Consider the following 20,145-nt stretch of genomic DNA (forward strand, 5'->3'; position numbering starts at 1 on the left):
AGTTGTGCAACAGTGCATTGTGTTGTTAGGATACGTGCATTGATTAGTACAAGGTTATAATAACAGTCTTAACTGCTTGACATGAGGCAATTGTGGAGGCGTTTGTATGATCTCACTCTTCGGGCGGAGCCATAGATAGTTTCCAGACTGTTGATTGTTGTCGTGAGTAGTCTGAGGAATTACAGCGCGTTTGGCTGTCAGACCCGAAATGTCTCCAATAAAGGACTTCAAACTGATTTATGAAACCCTCAACCAAGAAGGCACTTTTTCTGAAGGAGATACCATAATTGGCACGGTCAGTCTGAAATTGACAAAAGACACCAAAGTCAAGAGCTTTAAAGTAAAGGTCAAAGGGGAGGCTCACGTGCACTGGACCGAAGGAACTGGAGATCGTAAGAAGTCGCACAGTTCGCACAGGATCTATTTAAAAGTCAAGGAATCTTTAGTTGCAGAAAAGGATGAAGGTAAGCCAAAGAAATGTGAAAGCAAGTTGTTCCATCCTTCTTCTTTTTTTAAACACGTGGACAGACGTTATTATAAAACTATGAGCGTTCGTTTGATAAGAAAGACCTTTAGACTTTAGACCACGACTATGTTGTACCCATTCATTTTAATAGCCTATTACTGTCTCAGGATGTTTGCACAATGCTGTCCTTTATTGTACAAGTATACAACGTCCAAATATGCCTAGATTAAAGTTAGCCTATTTAAAATTTCTGCTCTCCTAAAAATGTCAAGATAGAAATTGATAAATTTTGTTTTTAAATTATAAGGCCTTGATTTACTCAACATTTGGGTGTGTAAAATCACATGCAAACTTTACACAACCCGCAAAAATATGTCCAAGCTGATCTACTAACGACGTGCAGTGAGGATTCCGTCTTTCAAATGTGCCATTTAACACACGTCGTCCATTTTGCGTGTTTTCCTGAATGCATATGTAATATTGGGCGTTTCTGCTTAAAGGTGCAAAATACTGGGAAGGGAAATAAAAATACATACATTTAGCACCTGCAATGATATTTACTAAACCTGAAAGTAGAAACAGGAGAAGTGATTGCGTGTGTATTTTAGTACGACTGAAAGACACGTATTAACCAGATGCGGACATCCGGGAGATGGCTGCGTCTGAGTTATTGAATGAACTGAATGATGATTGACAGCCAACTGACAAGGGGAGTCACGTAATACCAGCAAAAAACTTCTTACGATTCCTCATTGTCCTGGCTTTGAGTCATTCCAGCGTAATGCTGCTTGGATATCCCACCCAGTCCAGTTAGACAGGTGTGCTGTCCCGGGTCCTGAATGTGTCCTGCAGAATCCACAGGTACATAAGGTTCCCGAGCACTCGGAAGGCACTGAATGAAACTAATTCACCTGCTCATCAAAGAAAGAGCTGGACCTGCTGCTCAGTGTTTGTTAAAAGCATCTCATCCACCGTCCTTCCTGTTTTATTTGCCGACATTTTATCATAAGCCGGGTTTTTTTTCGCCATCTAGCTACTTATCTATTGATCTTTTTGTTTTTCCCACAGCATTGACTTACTCACTGATAACCTCCTATATAGCGTTTTGTTCTTGTTATATTTATATTTCTTAATTTCAATGGGATCAGATTTTCTTCTTCCTTTTGCGGCCGTGCTAACAGAACGGCTGGAATCACTTTAACACTCGCAAACACCTCATTTAAATACAGCGATTTGCACCTGATATCAAAGACGCAGTTACTCTTAGTAAATCACTCGCAAAACGGGTGCAAAATAAATGTGTTAACCTTTGAAAAGTACACACAATTTAGTGCCCTTTATTTGAGATCTTAGTAAATGTAAGTTACAGTTTTATATGTTCATAGTCATATAAACATATGCTGGAAAAAAGAAGGGAGTCAAGAATTAGCAGAAGTATATTAAAATCAGTACATGTTGAGGATGTATCTTAACTTAAATGTTCAGCAGTGCTAGCTTACCAAACTTGCCATTGCCCCTCATAAGAAAACTTTTTGCATTACCTTATGCGATATTGCTATTAAATGCAAAAGTGAAAAATTAAAGTGTAATAAGTGCAAAAAAAACAAAACCTCTTTGGCCTTGGTGTGGTATTAATCTGTGTAACAAGGACATTTGTATGATGAAAATAAATTTGTCATGACAATGCTCCCATCACAAGAGGTCATGCGAGACGCATTTGTAGCTGCATGAAATGCCAGGTGAAGCATGCTGATGCAAGGTGGAAACCCCCTCTGTGAGACTGTGCCAGCCTCAACAAACTCAAATGCATGACACCTTTGCGGACTTGTATTCATACAAAATATGGCCCAATTTTACATGTATGTACATCTGCAAACACATTTGAAAGTAGGCTAAACAATTGCACGTACAACTATTGGTAGGCTACCCATGACTTTAGTTAATTTGCACATGTGAACTTCCCACAATACATAAATCTATCCGGTCGGTGAAGGTTCTTTTGTAAAGTCTCTACAGGTAACATCAAACGTCCTCACTTCTTTTGCAGGGACTGTACTTCCTGAAGGGGACCATTCTTTTAAGTTCAGGCTTCAAATCCCTCAGGGGTAAGTAGGAATTTCTGTCTAATATGTCTGATATTGACACAGTGCTATTTTTTGCTTTTGCAAATATGTGCATTCCGGTACTGTCTTACAGGGACATGCCATCATCCTTCAAGGGGTATCATGGTAGAATTGTCTACGCACTTCAAGCGAAGATATCCAGGAGCTGGCGGATGCCCTCTACAGAACAAAAGGAGATTAAGTTTCTTTCAAAGTCCTTACCACACAGTGATCAAATGATGGTAAGTGTGACATCACATTGATACAAGTTATGATATTGATACTATAATTTTGGCTTGTATGTGCTAACATTTTTAAATTTTAGTTTGTGGACTAAAATTGAGAATGGAAGATAACACAATGGTGATTGAGCCTGTGGCACACAGATGAAAGCCTTTGCATTTCATCCTTACTTCTTAATAAGTTTGTTTACTTATCAAGAAGTATACAATCCGGGTGTCTGTGGTGACGTTTCTGTGAGAAATTACAAGGGGTGCAACAGGTTAGCTCTTCAACAAGCTTCTGTGTGAACTGGTGTATGAAGAAGAAAAAGATGTGGCGTATTGCTTTTTTCTGATATTTGCTAGCATTGTGTAACAGTTACGGTGGCCGAACAAAAAAAACCAAAAAACAACATCACACAGGGGGACACTGTTTGGATCTCTGAGACGTGAAGTCCAAAAACAATACCTGCCTATCGCCATATGTGCCACCAAAGACAACCAAACAGAGATCTTTCAGATTGTTACTTTACTACAATGTTTCAATCAAAGTCGTCAAGTCATGGAAAAAAATGGAGGAGGAAGAGATGTTAAAGAGTTCACTTATACAGTGTTCGCCATGACAAGGGTAGTTTAATCCAAAGATGAATAGCAACATGATTTTACGATGCATTGAGATGACATGGAAAACATTTTTGTTTACATGACTTGTTATAGTATCAACAGTCTGGCTCCGTGAATAAAGAGATGGGGAAATTCACCAGTGGCGAGGTCCAAATGTCTGCTACTGTTTCCAAAAAGGTTTGCTCTCCAGGTAAAGTGACTCAGTGTATCTCATCTGATATCAGATGTGTGCAGCTTTGTACATTGTTTCATTATTAAGTCACATGATGGTTGGTTAAATGGTTAAGGTGGTGTTTTGTACATGCGGTGTACTAAAAAAAAATACACAATCATTAATATGCGGGGACATTATTTCAGAAAAAAACTGTTCTTATTCAGATGTTATGATTTGTTTTTGATAGGTGACACTTTGTCCATTGTTGCCAAAATCTGCAACTCCTCTTCCAAAGAAATGAGGCCCAAATTCAGCATAGACCAGAGAGTAGTGTACCATGCCCATGCATCCAAGACATATTCTTACAAAAATCTGGCCAAAGTGGTTGGGGACACTATCGCACCTAACTCCCAGGAAACTGCCTCCTGCCAACTGATGATTCCTGCTGATGTTGTCTACTCTCTCCATAACTGTGAACTCATCACAGTTGAATATACTCTCAAGGTATGTGACAATGAAATAGTGACATTACTCAGGAATCAATTAATCACTTTTGTTTGCAAACAATATAACAATACAATATCTCTTAAAAGTACAGCGTATGATGCTGAATAAACATGTGCAGTATATTGGCAAACAATAATCATATTTTTCTGTGAGGACAACTAACTTACGTAATAGTTCCATCCATGGCACTTTGATTCAAATTATAAGTACTGTAGACTGATTTCCTGTCTCATTTTGTCTTTGTTTCTCAGGTGTATTTGGACATTAAATTTGCCACTGACCCCACGATTTTGTTTCCACTGATCATCGTTCGCCCTGGCTCTGCTACCATTCAGCCCGGTGGGCCTGTGGGGCCTTACCCACCCGGGGCTGCCGGGGGCCCAAGTTACAGTGACTTCCCTTCTCCCGCCTTCCCTCCTGTGCCCCCAGGCTCAGGTGTTTATGGATACCCAGCACCAGATCCCACTCAGTATGCAAACATGACAAGTGGCTATAGCAACCAGTGGCCACAAAATGCCCCTGCATACGGTTTTTCATCTGCAGCGTTCTCACCTCCTACAGTGCAGCATCCAGTTCCTACTGCTCCACCTCAGTTTCAACAGGGAGGAGGACCTCCAGCATATGTGTCCCTTTACCCCCCATTTAATGACCCTTATGGCAGCAGTGGGTCAGATCAGAAAAGATGAGCTTAAAATTTAACACAAATAATCTAGAGCTGACAAATGATGAAGGCCTCTGAACTATTTATAATCCAGTCAATCAAATATGTGCTGTTTCTAAAAGTGAATTTCTCGTGTTTTACATGGATTAAATGACTAAATTAAAATTTATAGATTATTTGAATTGGGAGTGGCTGTTTTAAAAGACTGACAGTCCTTAAACTTTGGACAATTCAACATGGTCAAATCCTAAAACTCAAAATATATGAGCTCTGCTTGATTTATTTAGAATGGATAGATTTCCTAAATATCTCAAATTAGATCATTTTATATCTATTAAAAATCTTCAGTTTATCATTAAGAATGTTGTGAATAAGACATGACTGTGTTTCTTACATTACATTTCATTTAGCTGACGCTTTTATCCAAAGCGACTTACAATAAGTGCATTTACAACCATGAGGGTACAAAACTCAGAACAACAAGAATCAAGAAAATACAATTTCTTCAAGAAAGCCAAACTACAAAGTGCTATCAGTAAGTGCCATGTTAAGCGCTACTAAAGTGTTACCTATTCAAGGTAAAGTCGGAAGAGGTGCGTTTTTAGTTTACGGCAGAAGATGTACAGACTTTCTGCTGTCCTGATGTCATTGGGGAGCTCATTCCACCATTTAGGAGCCAGGACAGCAAACAGCCGTGATTTTGTAGAGTGTTTAGCTCGCAGTGAGGGAGCAACAAGCCGATTGGTAGAAGCAGAGCGGAGGGAGCGGGCTGGGGTGTAAGGTTGGACCATGTTCTTGAGAGGGACTTGAGTGTAATTAGCATTCTTTTGGTGAGTTTTTGTATTTCATGTTGTATATGTCACATTCTATGTTGTATTTTAATGTGCTGTGAGTGTGTACTGCTCCTGTTTTGGCATGACCTTGCTTTTAAAGGAGATTTTTTTTTATTTCAATGGGACTTCCTGGAGAAATGAAGGTCAAAAAATGGTGTTGTATCTGTGTCAAATATCAACAATAATAACTTAAAGTTCTTTGAAGTTTATCAGGTTTATTAAAAACTTGTTTTCATTTAATTTAATTAAATTTAATTTAATTTAATTTAATTTAATTTAATTTAATTTAATTTAATTTAACTCTATTAATCCCCGAGGGGAAATTCTTTTGCTACAGCAGCATCCCGAGGGGGAGCTGCTGCAACAGACTGCCACGACCGCGGCGCCAACCAACCTGAGGTGCATGTTTTTGGGTGATGGGAGGAAGCCGGAGAACCCGGAGAGAACCCACGCAAGCACAGGGAGAACATGCAAACTCCATTTAGTTCCTTCCTTGCAATTCATCCATCCATCCATCCATTAGCTATACCCGCTTTATCCTGAACAGGGTCACGGGGGCGCTGGAGCCTATCCGAGCTCACATTGGGCGAAGGCAGGGTACACCCTGGAAACAAAGACCATTCACGCTCTCATTCACACCGAGGGGCAATTTGTAGAACCACCAATTAACCTGAGATGCATGTTTTTGGATGGTGGGAGGAAGCCGGAGTAACCGGAGAGAACCCACGCAGGCACAGGGAGAACATGCAAACTCCGTACAGAAAGGCCCATGCCCGGATTTGAACCCTGAACCTTTTTACTGTGAGGCGACAATGCTAACCACGCCTCCCTTGTAATTCAGATCTTTATCTATTCACGGGAGTTCTCAACATTTTACCTTCTTTAGTTTTTCTAGATGTAAGCCTAAAGATGACCACGGTGCAAACCAAGAAATTACGTTTTTGAGTGGTAAACAAACCTTGAATATTTTACAGAAAAACAATTATTTTCAGATTCGCAGGTAAAGGGGAACTTGAATTTTTTTCTTGCCTTATTTTGATCACATTCTTTGTGTTGAATCATGACTGAAGAAAACAACATGTGACCATGCAGGCCCCCAAAGCTGTCCCATTCCTCACAGTAACGAGTGGGCCATCCTATTTAACTTGCTATCCACTATTTTCTCCTCACAGATTTATGCTCTTTAAAACTAATTAGTAGTCCATGGAGTTGTAGCGCAGTGGTTGTAAACACATTTTCCTGCCTGCCATAGTGATGAACAAGGAATGTGAATGTAATGGTGGAAGAAGTATTCACATCCTTCACTGAAGTAAAAATACCAATAAAGTAATGTGAAAATACTCCATTACAAGTCAAAGTCCTGCATGAAAAATCATATGTAAGTAAAAGTACAGCTGTATTAGCACAAATCATCTCTCTGACTGATGAATTATTATATATGACATGATTAAATTAATAATAGTGAAATATCAGTGTATGAGCAGCATATTACTGTTGTAGCTGCTGGAGGTGAAGCTAATTTAAACTACTATATCTACAGAGGTTTAGGTGGAAAAATTCTTATTTTGTGGAGATGTTAACTACTCAGACATCAGAAATGTGATCCCGACTACTGTTACGGCCCCCGGGGCCTCTACTAGGACTTGTGTGTTGTCTTTGGTTCTGTTTTCCAGCACCACTGGCTCCTGGATTGTCTGTGGAGTCATCAGAGCAACTGGAGGCAGCTGGCCACTGTCTCCAGGTTGCTTAAAAGCCAACAGTCTGTGGACTTCTGCTCCCCTGGCGCTACGTCAGGCTGTGTCAGACCTTATGAGTTTCATGTTGCTATAGTTCTCTGGACAGCATGTTTTCTTTATTAAGCATTTTGATTAGAACCGTTCTGTTGGCACTTTCGTTCATTTTTAATTAAATAAACACATTATTTCAGTCTAATCCTCCGTGTGCCTCGTCATTTGTTACGGTCACCGAGCCGGGCCATAACACCACACACTGATTTTGTCAGAACTCAGAAGGCAAAAAGGTTGGAAACTACTGGTTTGATCTTGAAAAATGTGTTGTATTTAAAATATTGTTGAGTTATACACTGTCTTCATCTAAAAAGTAATGCAGAAATGTAGCGAAGTAAAAGTAAAAAGCAGTATCAAATGGAATTTTGATATGGAATAAAATGTGTAGTACAGTTCCAGATTAAAGGTAGTTAGTTACGTTCCACCACTTTGTGTATGAGTGTATATCTTTTTCTTTTTTTTTTTCATATCAAAAGCCTATGAGAGTGGCAGCTTTTAAAATCTACCAAAGTGATGTTTGAGAGTTTAAAATTGTTGTTTTTTTAAAAATTGTTTTCTGGACAGAATTGCAATGTAAACAGTGAAAATTCACTCGTGGTAAAAAAAAAAAAAAAAAAAAGACGCATTTCCCCCTTAAGAGGCTCCGGCAGGAATACACTCTCCTCTATTCATCTATCCGTGTGATGGATGCACAGACGGAGGGTGCAGGAAGTTTTGTTCCCTCCCACTCGCTGCTGCTGCTGCTCCAGTTGCCCAGCGGATACAAGCTTTATTACCACGGGAGAGCCCAAACACTGCCTGTGCCGCCGGCCTGCTATCGCCATGGGGAGAAGACTGCCGTGTGTCTGTTTGCTTGTCTTCGTGATTTTTCAAGGTAAAAGCTGCTACCACGTCACCGAGTCAACTTGCAAAATATAACTTGCGCGTCTAAACCCGGCTGGAAGTTGAATTTTCCTGACTGCTGAAACGGGAGGTGACACCAATTTGACGTCAAAGAAAATGGCCAGTTACGTTATTAAATTTTTACAGCTTGCGTAAACTTGATTAAAATCGTGTCGTGAATAGCCGGAGGACATTTAAAAAAAAAAATTTGAAAAAAAAAAAGTCCTGTTCTGAGAAAAGTTGGAACAAATATAAAAATGTATTGCATCAACATTGGCTGAAAGTGAACAACAAACTTGACCTGCCCTGCCCAACTTACGTCTCCCCCTCAGCTGATAACCGGATACGTTAATAATGGAGGTAGCTCTTAGCCAGCCGGGAAACCAATTAACAAAAAGTTAGATAAAGATAACTTGCCATTTGGCTTTGCACAGTATAATACCACCTAATATTGCTGTTATGTATTGGAAATGAAACGATAATCTTCTGATTTGCATGCATTTGTTTTAAATCTATGTGAAAATAGCTTAAATGGCAGCAATGTCTTGATTGAAATGACAATATATATATATTTTTTTTTTTTTTAATTTTTTTATGTTGCCTTGGTAGGGGTGTCTGGCTTCAAGATTCGTAACAAGCTGCTGGGTAAATGTCTGCAAGTGGCAGAAGGAGCTTTTGGTGGCAGGGTGTCACTGGGGCAATGCAGCCCTTACTCACCTCTGCAGGAATGGCGTTGGCTCCCGCAGACCCAGGCTCTCAGCAGTCACCACACCGGGGAGTGTCTCACTGCCCCGAGAGAGCAGTACGAAGGTGTCCACCTGCAGCACTGTGTCTTCAGAGCTGGGACGGCCGGTGGTGGAGCGGCAGGAGTGGACACGGGCAGAGAGGCAAGCGGCCAGGCGTGGGCCTGCTCCAAGAAAGGTCACCTCACTCTGATAGGGAGGGGGCTGCACCTTAGTGCTACACACCAATCCACACTGGTCTTCCTCTCCAGGGAACACAAGCAGGTGATAACGTTTTAAAGTAAAAGGTTTTCTCCGCGTGGTATTCTATACGATACGGCCTGAATCAGAGTATTTCCAACAAAAACTTCAGAGGAAATTGATATTGTGGAATATTTTTACAGAATAGGAGGGAGTCTTACGGTATCTGGGTGTTCTTTTGGCTCCCTTTTTCTTTTTACAAGCAGGGTAGCAGGTGGCGGACACTTGATAACCAGACACTGTGCAATGGGAGAGATAGCAAACATAACCAGGATCAACCTCACCATCATCTGGGGAAATCACTGGAGCCGGAGAGTTTTCAAAGTGACTTCGCTGATATACATGGACACGCTGAAACATGTAAGGACCTCAAAGTATCTCTCAGTAGTTTACTCAGTGTCTTCCTACAGTGTGTGACAAATATAAAAGTAAGATCACTTTTTTTTTAAAGGGGTTTTTGGTAGTTTAATCCTCCTTACTCACACATTGCATCAACAATGACTTTTTGATTTGAAAAGTCCTCCTGCATAATGTTGTTTCTTTATTATTTGTTGATTTTTTTTTGTGACCATCTTCAACACTGCATTCGTGGATGTTAAAATACATTCCTTTCATGAGCGATGTTGCCATACAATCAAAACATGGACATCCTGAAAATGATAATAAATTCCTTTTTTGAACAGGTTACCATTCAGCAACTGATCCTTTTAAAGGCTCACTGCCGGTGGAGTCAAATAAATCAAAACACTCAAATTTGTGTGTTTAGTAGTAGTTAAGGGTTACTACTTTCAGGAATGTTTCGAAACCTTTCTGTTGTTTTTTGCTGTAGTAAAAATGTTTTTTTGCAATGTGTGACAAGGTAGATTGTGGTAAAACCAGAAACCCCCATACAGTATGGCCATTAGATGTACAGTGAACCCTCGTTTTTCGCGGGGGTTACGTTCCAAATAGAAACCGTGATAGGCGAAATCCGTGAAGTAGTAACCTTTATTTTACAATTGAAATAGATAGAACTGGACATTAAATATATCTACGTTACATATAGTCGTAATGTGATTTCAATGCACGATGCAAATCCGTGAAGCAGCGAGACCGTGAAAGGTGAACCGCGTTATAGCGAGGGTTCACTGTATTCTCCTGTGGCCTGCAGATTTGATTACAGCGTGCCTGCTTTTAGCTTGAGAATCAGATTTTGTTACAAGCTTTTTTTTGAGAGAGAAGAGATCCAGCCACTCCATGAAACGCCATCACTGGGATTTGTCAAGTCACGGCTGATTCATGCTCCTACTGATTTCCTTTTTACAACTGAAGATGTACAAGCACAACTACGGCCTCCTCCACTAAAGATTTACTCTGGCTCTGAAAGAGTTAGTAAACTGTATTTTTACCACCATGACAAAGAAACCAAACCCAGGATGATCACCGATTTGGGATGACTTGTTGACTTGCTTCTTCTTTTTATTTTTATTTTTTTTCTACTTTCAGTTGTAGGTGCAATGGGCACCAACGTCACACAACCATATGCTGCAATTGATGTGAATCATTTGTCTTTGAGCACCAAATCCCCTGCAGATCCCACCATAATTTTCTTTAGCATGGACTACGGTAAGTGTAATCAGTAAAAGATTGAATGGATTTCCAGTTTTACTGTGGAAATGTTTGATTTTCTCAATACTGTATATAAGCTAGCATTAAAGTCTTTTTAATGTTTTAAATATAGTTACTTTTCGACCACTAGATGGAGATAGATGCATGAAAAAAACAGAGCACAGGTTTTGGTGGGTGTCCTATAATATTTGTAAAGGAGTTTCAATGGGCTTATTTACAGTGTTGATAGAAAATGAGCAAATATGTGAACAAGAGTCACAGAGGTAAATATGAGCTGAAATGTGGGTTGTGTAAAGTGATGTATTTCTTGGTCTTTTTATACCCGTGTAAATGTGTATAGGGATGGGCTGGAAGATAACCATGTTGGTTCTGAGCTCTTTGGCTCTGGTCCTGGGGACTGTGATTCTTATCCTCAATGTTTATTCTAATAGGTGAGTGCTTATCACACACATGCACGCACACACACACACACACACACACACACACACACACACACACACACACACACACACACACACACACACACACAATTTATGTACATTTTGCTTAGGAATTAATTATTTATGTAATTTAGTCATGGTCTTAACAAGAACTTGAAAGGACACATGACAACAATTTCCAGTAGTTATTTGAAACAGAAAAGAAAACACACAATGGCAACCTGCAGCCACACGCTTATATCAACATTATTTGGGGAGAAAATGGAAGAAATCATAGGTAGGACATTTTACAGAGCTTTGTTCGTAAAAATATTGTACCCGGAGTCACTTGATCTCTCTTTTCTGACTCGCTGTGCCAGAAGGAAGAAGGTGGTGTGCGTTTTGAAGTCGTACACTCCGAGGCCAGACGTGAGTGTTCCCGGGTGCCCGGTGTCCAGTGAGAGAGCCCCGCTGACCGAGCATGCCATGCACCTCTCCCACTCCTCCCCCACTCTACAGCGAGGAGAAATCCTGATCCAGTGGAAGGATGGTACTGTCACTCCACTGTACGAGGCCTGAAGGTCATGCTGTTTATGCAGATGTAGACTTGGTGGTGGTTGTGCAAGCACGCAGGGTTTATTGTGCAGCGGTTTTGCATTTTATCTTCCGAATGCATCTGAGGGGGATTTTGTGAACGTGAAGGTGTCATGGATCAGCTTGTTTGTTTAAGGGTTAGCTGCCAGAGGAAGATAACAACAGCGGTGAAGCTGCCAGAATAGAAAGAGTTGAGTATAAACTTGACTATAATGTTTTCAAAGATACGTAGTACTGACTGCTGGTGTTGGAAGATCTGAAGGGGTGCTTGTTGGATGAAAGGACTGTAAAATGAATGCTTTTAGCATTCAGCCGTTGTTTGTTGACTGGCTATAACTACCATTTAGGAGCTCAGCAAAGCAGCCGTGGCTTAAGCCTGTAGTTGGATAAACACTTAGGAAACTAATCTTTGCCTGCTAGGGTCTACGCTATAAGACAATCTGAGGTTCTAGTCGCAGGTCGAGGACATTGTTGTGCTCGGTCATCAGCTTGCTCAGATGTAAAGAATTTAAAATGTCTGCAGGAAATTAAATTCGCAATTAACTTTGTTGGTAACTATATATCAAAATATGGCTTGTCTACTTAGACATGCACTCTAAAATGTTTGGATTCATAGGCTATTTCAGTACCATGCAATTACAGTTGCATTGCAGCTTTGTTGTGTTGCAAGAAACAGTTTGCAGATGTTTCATGAAAACAATTTGTGACACATTTAGCTTGTTTTACATATTCAAAAACAATCCTAACTTAGTTTACATACGAAGTGTTCATAGCTTGAATTCTGAGGGGAACAGTCTGTTAACTTTGCCCTTGACTATGTTTTGATACTGACATCACAGAAACTTGAATTTAAAATGTTAACATTGGGTTCTTCTACTACTTCTAACAATCTCATGGTTTGCTTAACTCACTTTTTCTGGAGTTTTTGACCGCTTCCCATAGTCATTATCAATAGATGAAATTTGCTCATGATCTTTTACTTATGTGGTTAAAAGGGCCAGTCTATTGTTTTATCAACATTTGTCATCACTGACTTCTTAAATATATGTGACGTCCTGGTTGAACTACCAATTTGTGGTACACTTGTTAGTTGTTGTTGTTTTTTGTTTTTTTAACTACAAAAGGATTTTTCGAACCGTGATCTAGCTAATAAAGTGAGATGTTTACCATACTTGACTTGTATGTCTTGTATGAACACAAAGATGAGTGATATGGTGTATTATGTAAAGCATCATTTTATGATATTTGCATCAGAGAGTCTGTAGGGATGCAGTCCTCACATACATAGTAAGTTGATGATGATTGTGGTAACGGTTACAGAAAACATGCCTTTCCCTGCGGCACGGAAACTTCCCAGCAGGAGGAGCCTGTTTACAAGAGAAAACCAGAAGCTGTTTTAGTGGTGTTTTTGGGGAGAGGCCTGGGTGTTGTTGGGCAGGTTCATTTTATCTCTCGCTCCTCTTAACAATAATGAGCAGATCCGTGTTTGGACAAAACAATGCCAGAGGGAGAGAATGTAACAGTAATTTAGATGCAAAACCTCTGCTTTGTCAAATTTGTCTTTTTGGAGTTTTTGTTTTTTCTTCCTTGAGAGAGAGCAGACAGCTCACACCCTGTCTCTCCTGCTGGTAGTATTTATTCTAATGAGGGGGCACTGAGTTTACTATACAGGACACAACAACCTAAAATGACATGGCATCCCACACCCTCCCAAACCACATACACATGCCAGACTAAAAGACACAGGTTATTGTTTTTATGGCAAAGGAGGCTTGATGGTTTAGCTTCAACAATAATTGTTTAATATTTGTGTTTGATTAACCTGTTTTTTTTTGTGTGTGTGTTTAAAAAAAAAAATGTATTCACTGCTTGCTGTTACCCTGGCACAAACATATTAATTAATATATTTTGAAAGTGACTATGAAATAAAAAATAAATTAAAAAAAAGGCTATGAGAGTGAAGGTCTAACTTTTGACTGACTTTTGAGGGTGTTTACATCGACATTGGATTAATAGTGTAGAAATCATAATCCTGTCATGAGACTCCTCCACGACACTGGTCAATATTAATCCAATATGAATCTTGTGCACACCTTCAAACACCTTCAGGCAAAAGTCAGCACTTTTGATGAATTGTCATCGGGTCATTTCAAATCCACTGGGACTGAACACTTCAATAGAAAATGTGTCCAAACACAGGTTGTGCCGTATGTGCACCAACGTGTCTTGTTGCTGGCAGGAGATGGTGGGAGTGACACATGTATGAATAAGGGGTGTGTGAGAGGACTGACTCAGCACTCTCAGTAGCTGGCAGAGCATATATCTTGTTTCACAGTCATTCCTCGAGGATTCATTATCAAACCATCCAGTTTTTGTTACTACTTGTTCCTGCTTTGATGTTTTATTTTACAAACAGGATTGGAAGTGATCTGAGCTCAAAATGCTGCAATTAAATATAACTCCATTGCCCACTGGTTGCAAAATTATCTCAATGAAATCAAATTTGCACAAAAAAGTAAGATACCAATTTGAACTAGAGCACCATAAAGAAATTAACAATATAAAATACCCAATACAAAGTGTAAAACTTTTAAGACTCTAAAGATGTAATTTGCACTGCGTAATCTCTTGAAAATAAGATTTTGGCTGCTGTGTGTTGTTTCCATTCAATTCTTCTGAAATCTCTCAATTCTTCTGTCTTTTGTGTTTTGGGAATTTAAGACAAGCGCACAACTGACAATATATTGGTTAGCAGTAGTTAATCTGAGAGACTGAAGATTGTAAAAAAACAAAAACCTCACATCCCTCTCTCTTTACAGTTATTCCCACGAGACAGTTACCAGATGAAACACAGTTCATGGTGCTCCTTCGACCTTCGTATGACTTTTCCGAAAATGTGTAAATACCAATCAGCCAGCAATGAGGCAGTAAAAAAAAAAAAAAAAAAAAGTTTTTGGACTGTGAAGTGGTCTGGACAACATTTTGGTATTTGAGGCTTGGGTAACGGAGGAGAAGAAGACTGGAGGAAGGAGCAGAAGCAACAATAAACAGATGATCTCTTGAGATGTATGTGTTTCCTCTATTTCTATCTCAGCACAAAGACCACACTTCAATTCACTTGACACAGAGACACATGCTAACATATTGTATGTGCATGCGTTTGTGGGAAATCTGTCTTCGTCACAGTCGCTGATTGACAGTCCCAGCAAACCGTGTTTTTACTTTGACATCCAAATTCTCATCTGTGAAAAACAAACTACATCAACTTTGTGTGGTCAGAAAGGCTCAGTTGTTCACAGAATTGCATCCCATGAGTTTCCCTGATGAGAATTAAATGTAATTATGGACAAGTTTTATTTTAATTTTTTGGGGGGGGAGTTTGGAATGTAAAGACTAAAACCTTTTAAAAACTCAATAACAGCTAAAAGCAGCTGAGGAATGCTGACCTCCTCGCCACATGAAAGAATGAAATGCAGTCATATTTTGCAGGATTGCTTGGGGTTGATGTGCCCGTCCGATCCAAATTTAAACTTGGCTAATCCTGATACAAACTACAGAAAAGAAACGCTGGGTTCATTTGGACACATCTTAGTGTGCTTTACTGGCAAAATAAGAAACAACGTTGCACAAACTTTAAGATTAGACTATGGATATATATTAAGTTTAAAGTTGCATTTATCCTTTCTTATGTGTGCCATGCGGACCTTCAAGGATCCGAGTTGTTGTATTTTCCACATCTAGACCCGTCGACTGCACAGCATGGAAAAATCTGTTTCATCAATTTTTGTGTGTGTGTATCTACAGTGTTATCATTGGTGGTTGTTAGGAGAGTCCATGTGCTGCTCATGTAAATTTGCCTGTTGATATTGCTGTGTCAAATTCCCAAAGAAATGATGGTAAATAGAGTGGAATCACCAAATTCCTTCAAAAATATTAGTTATTGAAGTAGCTGTCTCTTATTTGGATTCACTGGAGCTTCAGAGGAGAGTCGATGTTATCACACATGGCCTGCACATGGCACCGCACTCTTCCCTCAAGTGTTTCATGCAATGTATGAGAAAACAAGGCCATTAGAGCCACAGTCTGTCCATATACAGCTGTGTGAGAGACATTTATTGCTCTGTAAAACATCAGGTGAAAGTTGTTTGAACTTAAACAAAGACATTTACCTCTTTTTTTCCTTTCTTTTTGTTTTTCTTTTTCACCAAGCATTATAATATTAGGATGAAGCACGCTGGTCTTTTTCCACATATCCATCAGCTTGTTTTCGCTGTGAACGTGTGTTATTCAATGCTGAAATCTGGCCAGGCGCAAATGCTTTGATGAGATTCCGGCATGAGCACTTTGGCCTTAGGGATATAATGAAGATTTTACAGGTATACTCAGTACCAACTGCTGTAAAAACGAATATACTTGGTATGTGAGATGCTATATTGAAGGTATTATATCGTTTTAGCATGAAAGCATTCAATTTTGGCTCCTTTTTTTTTTTTTTTACACAAGCCTTCATGCACAGATATGCCCCCTGCCACTAGATGTAATGTTAAAAGCTCATGTGCTTCACTTCTGTGATTAATATAAACTTTCACGTCTTTGTTTTCCTTGCAAAGCTGAGGTCCTTCTCAAACAGGCAGCATTTTCTTTATTATTTCATGGCTAGTGGCAACCGGTTGGCCTGTCTTTGTCTTTTTTTCCGTCCACATAGGAAATGCTATTACGAGACACTTATCCAGCAGAATGGACTACAAAGCAGAAATAATCTTTATACGTCTGCCCCAGGGTTACACCGACGATACTACCATTTTATGCAGTGAACTCGCGGTCATGATTTAAGAACACAGAGGGTTGAAAATGTGCTCAAACAATAATACATCAAATCAGGTCTGATGGCAGAATTCCTCTGCTGCCTGAGCAGCAGACTGCACCAAGCAGGGCAGCTCCTAATAGAAAACACATGTCCACAGCCATAACGCTGGTGGGAGCTGTCTGAGTCTCTTTAAAAGGAAATACTGGTGGTTTTGCAAGTTTTAGTCAATTAACTGCAGACTGTTTATATTACATTACCGCCAACAATTTACTATTTAGAGGAATTTCCTTCATTTGAGGGAGCCACCAAGTCTTGTTCATGTCTTTACAATGTTTTTCGGTTTCACTGCAGTCACCTTGCTGAAACTTTTTAATTTGTTGGTAGTGTTGATTAGCTTAGCATATAGAACAGAAGCAGGAGGAAAGCCTGCCTGAGATAAAAAAAAAAAAAATTAATTAAAAAAATACACCCACCAACACCAATTAGTTCTGTTTTTGGTCTCCACCTACTCCTGAAGGAAACGTCTGTCTGTTTAGCTGCTAAAGGCTCCACAATGTGCATCAGCTCATTTCTACCTTTGTCTCTGCTGTTTGGGAGCCAGGTGGTGTACAGTCGGTTTTTAGATGGTTTCCACTGAAAACAGCTGCCTATTGTTAAGCCTGACTCCGCCCCTCCGCTCTCACTTTGATACATTTAGTCTGGAAACCCTGTTCGCATGAAGGTTTGTCAGCCACTCTCAAGGGTGACCAGTCAAGAGACCAGTGCGGGTAGCCAAGTGTGATGAAGTCAAGCATTTGTTTTAAAAAAAAAAAAAGTCGTTCCAACGTTGGCAGCGATGGCAGAGCTAGAGGAAGCGATACGAGCAATTGCAGCAACACTAGCAAATATCAAGAACTTGAAGCCGGAGTCTGCAAAGTCCGCAAGTTGTCATTTACCAACACGGCATTTCAGTGCACAACACACGTCAAACGGTGGTTAATGCCGGTTAAAAGCTGCTCCGATAGTTTAAAAATGAACCCGAGGTCAAACAATCTCCAATGGAAATTGGACACCAATTAAACTTCCAATATCAACTACTATGACAGTAGACTACAACAGGCAGGTAACCCTTGGATTAAACAGCATTAAGGGTACAATTCGATTTTTATCTGTATTTTGCTTGTAAATAATATCAGTAAAGTATATTTTTACTTCTGATTAAGACACAATGTTTCAGGAGTGGAGAGTTAAAGGATAATTTGTTCTTTGATCGTTCCTTTAAAATGCTTTTTTTTTTTACAAATATATTTCTTAAAGGACTAAACTCTTTAAGGTAACACAGAATTTGTCATATTTACTCAATATGATGTATCTACATCTTCAAATTCTCATCAAGACAAAAAAATGAAGTTTGTTTTTACAGGAATGCTGCGTGCATGTTGAGCAGGGTTTTGAAGCTGCCGATAATTTCTTCCAAACACGCAAAGTGAGCTGCTGAGACTTGTTGGAAATCATTTTACAAAACCGCTGATTCATTCTGGTTTACCAATATAAAAACAATGCAAGAACAGATTAGCCCTTTGTGTGGTTCTCCTGGAATTCTCTTGTCAAAACTTAACCTGAATAGAAGCCGGATAAAGGCCAAGCACTTTTACATGTCTCCATATTTTGTTGATAAACGCGAAGTAAGAAAGAGTTTATGTAAAAAGAAATTCTTGGCCTGGATGACAAGGGCTGATTTGATTTGATTTATGGCTGAAGGACAGTGGTCCAGCTCTGGTCTGTGGATATGGAGGTATGCTTGGAAATAAAGTGTAGCCTTGAAATAGCAGTCTAAAATACTGCTGTTCACTGCTTAATGATGGAGCTCCTTTTAGGAACATAAAATTGTTATTAAAGAGCACAGCTGAGTGAAAGGAGTGATTACTGTTCGTTGTCTTTCCGATTAGCTTTTAACTTTGGATACTGCTGGTACAATCGTCATGGACAAGAATCACAAAAACAGACACAGCATATGATTAGATTATTATTATTTTTTAAAGTAAAAACAATTTTAAAAGATGCTTTTACATACATTTGAGCTCTTTCCTTTCCATATTTTACAATGTTGTGTTTTGCAGTGTTGTGTTTCTCACATTTATTTCCCCTGACTGCAGTCTTGGTTTTAAGTTTCCATGTTATTTATCTCTTGTAAATACACAATACTTCTTTTTCCTGATGCAATCTGATCACAGCCACCTTCAGAAATTAGAAGCATTTGTGCCAAAAGAGAGTAACATGATACACATTCATGCAACAATTAGAAAAAAAGAAAGAACTTTATTGTATCAGTACAAAAGCATTTCCCCTCAACTGACATACAAAACACAAACACTCTCAGTTCAGATGACCGTTGTATTTTGGGGTTACTGGTTAAATTACTGGTTCAAACTTTTCCTGGCAGTAGGGATTGTATATAAAAACGCAGCGACTTTAATATAGCCAGTTTAAGATAGCAACGGTAAAGTGAAGAATGTTGTGGGAAGGAAATAACCTCACCACCATCTTGTCAGCTCCAGACAACACAGTCTGCGGCGATAGAATCATGTCACTGACTGTAAACTCGAGAGCAGGTATTCATTCGCACATGCTTTAATATCTAGGTTAATATTTAATATTTCCATTCCTCAAATTCCTAACAATTTCCCTTAATTGAGATATTAACATTGAAAGGATCTGGACTTGAGAAAACGCACAGGAACTGATTAGGAAAGTGTACATGTGTCCTAAACTAGTGTTTCAAAAGTATGTCAAACTTTATTTATTAACAGCTCTAGAAAACTACATTGGTACAAAGCATACAATACTGTTAAAACTGGAGTGGCGTAGACACGAAGATCCAAATGTTCATCTCTTAATAGAATTAATGTAATTCTGTGTTTCTACTCATACACATTCATTCCTCTACAATATAATACAATCATATGATGATGTTAAGAAAGTGGTCTGATTTCGCAAACACACAACTGTCCTGGGAAATGTTCCAACAGTTATAAAGTAGTATAGTTGTGGCAGGAAGGAAAACTGCTGGTGTGACGGTATTTACATGGGAATGTTTTAAGGTGCATGTCTCCAACATGCTCAGTGCATTTCTTTAGAAGGCTCTTTGGAGTTGTCGTTGGCCCCGACGCTGGTGAGTCGGACATTCTCCTGCTGTGTGCTCTCTTTGATGTCTCGTACTTCTCCCTCCACGTGGAAGCCGACCATCAGCTGGTAGATCATCACACCGATGATGGTGCCGAGGAACGGGGCAAAAATGGGCACCAGGAACCAGCCATTTCTAGCCCTGTGGAGCGGAGGAGAAAGGTTTGTTTCCAAGGAATGAGAGTCAATAAGTAGCGAGCCATGCGAGCGTGTTAGGAAAGGAAATTCACATTGGAATAGATAAAAAAAAATATATATATATATATATATATGCTTAAAATCTGTGCGCTTACGTGAAAACGTCAGTGCCCCACCCAGCAATAGCAGTGAAAATA

At 39.5% G+C, this 20,145-nt stretch overlaps 3 protein-coding genes across 6 annotated transcripts in view; 2 read left to right on the top strand and 1 right to left on the bottom strand.

The window, feature by feature from the left end:
- The first annotated feature begins 189 nt into the window (after window positions 1–189).
- On the top strand, window positions 190–5,808 carry LOC138621654 (arrestin domain-containing protein 3-like). The gene is made up of 6 exons (XM_069699856.1): window positions 190–464; window positions 2,514–2,571; window positions 2,663–2,810; window positions 3,507–3,603; window positions 3,815–4,071; window positions 4,326–5,808. Exons 1-6 carry the CDS (start codon window positions 209–211, stop codon window positions 4,758–4,760), a joined length of 1,251 nt encoding a protein of 416 aa, XP_069555957.1. The 5' UTR covers window positions 190–208; the 3' UTR covers window positions 4,761–5,808.
- Window positions 5,809–8,129: 2,321 nt separating this feature from the next.
- Window positions 8,130–14,904, top strand: LOC138621656 (uncharacterized). 4 transcript variants are annotated; one of them, XM_069699857.1, is made up of 7 exons: window positions 8,130–8,229; window positions 8,847–9,244; window positions 9,424–9,580; window positions 10,706–10,825; window positions 11,169–11,259; window positions 11,628–11,797; window positions 14,661–14,904. In XM_069699857.1, the coding sequence occupies exons 1-7, from the start codon at window positions 8,178–8,180 to the stop codon at window positions 14,741–14,743; spliced, it is 1,071 nt and encodes a 356-aa protein (XP_069555958.1). In that variant the 5' UTR covers window positions 8,130–8,177; the 3' UTR covers window positions 14,744–14,904. The 4 variants fall into 4 exon arrangements, with proteins under 4 accessions (XP_069555958.1, XP_069555959.1, XP_069555961.1 ...); XM_069699858.1 differs by having other exon boundaries at window positions 9,427–9,580; XM_069699860.1 differs by having other exon boundaries at window positions 11,628–11,828; window positions 14,661–14,741.
- Window positions 14,905–18,640: 3,736 nt separating this feature from the next.
- aqp3a (aquaporin 3a) overlaps window positions 18,641–20,145 on the bottom strand; it is a 7,316-nt gene continuing 5,811 nt past the window's right edge. Inside the window, exons 5-6 of the mRNA XM_069699920.1 lie at window positions 20,104–20,145; window positions 18,641–19,952 (exon numbers count right to left, since the gene is read on the bottom strand). The exon at window positions 20,104–20,145 is cut by the window's right edge and continues 176 nt beyond it. Coding sequence (XP_069556021.1) covers window positions 19,748–19,952; window positions 20,104–20,145 — 247 coding nt within the window. The 3' untranslated portion in view covers window positions 18,641–19,747. The remainder of the gene's footprint in view (window positions 19,953–20,103) is intronic.

The sequence above is a fragment of the Brachyistius frenatus genome, unplaced genomic scaffold (assembly GCF_029030835.1).
Source record: "Brachyistius frenatus isolate BFR_SWC_R1_liver_20210118 unplaced genomic scaffold, ASM2903083v1 Contig_31, whole genome shotgun sequence".
Lineage (NCBI taxonomy): Eukaryota > Metazoa > Chordata > Actinopteri > Embiotocidae > Brachyistius > Brachyistius frenatus.

Excerpts from the sequence above, each read along its gene's own strand:
- LOC138621654 (XM_069699856.1), top strand. The coding sequence starts at position 209 with ATGTCTCCAATAAAGGACTTCAAACTGATTTATGAAACCCTCAACCAA. Across the intron at positions 2,811-3,506 it reads CACACAGTGATCAAATGATG|TATCAACAGTCTGGCTCCGT; the intron begins GTAAGTGTGACA and ends GACTTGTTATAG. Across the intron at positions 4,072-4,325 it reads CAGTTGAATATACTCTCAAG|GTGTATTTGGACATTAAATT; the intron begins GTATGTGACAAT and ends TTTGTTTCTCAG.
- LOC138621656 (XM_069699857.1), top strand. The coding sequence starts at position 8,178 with ATGGGGAGAAGACTGCCGTGTGTCTGTTTGCTTGTCTTCGTGATTTTT. Across the intron at positions 9,245-9,423 it reads TCTCCAGGGAACACAAGCAG|CAGGGTAGCAGGTGGCGGAC; the intron begins GTGATAACGTTT and ends TCTTTTTACAAG. Across the intron at positions 10,826-11,168 it reads TTTCTTTAGCATGGACTACG|GGATGGGCTGGAAGATAACC; the intron begins GTAAGTGTAATC and ends AAATGTGTATAG.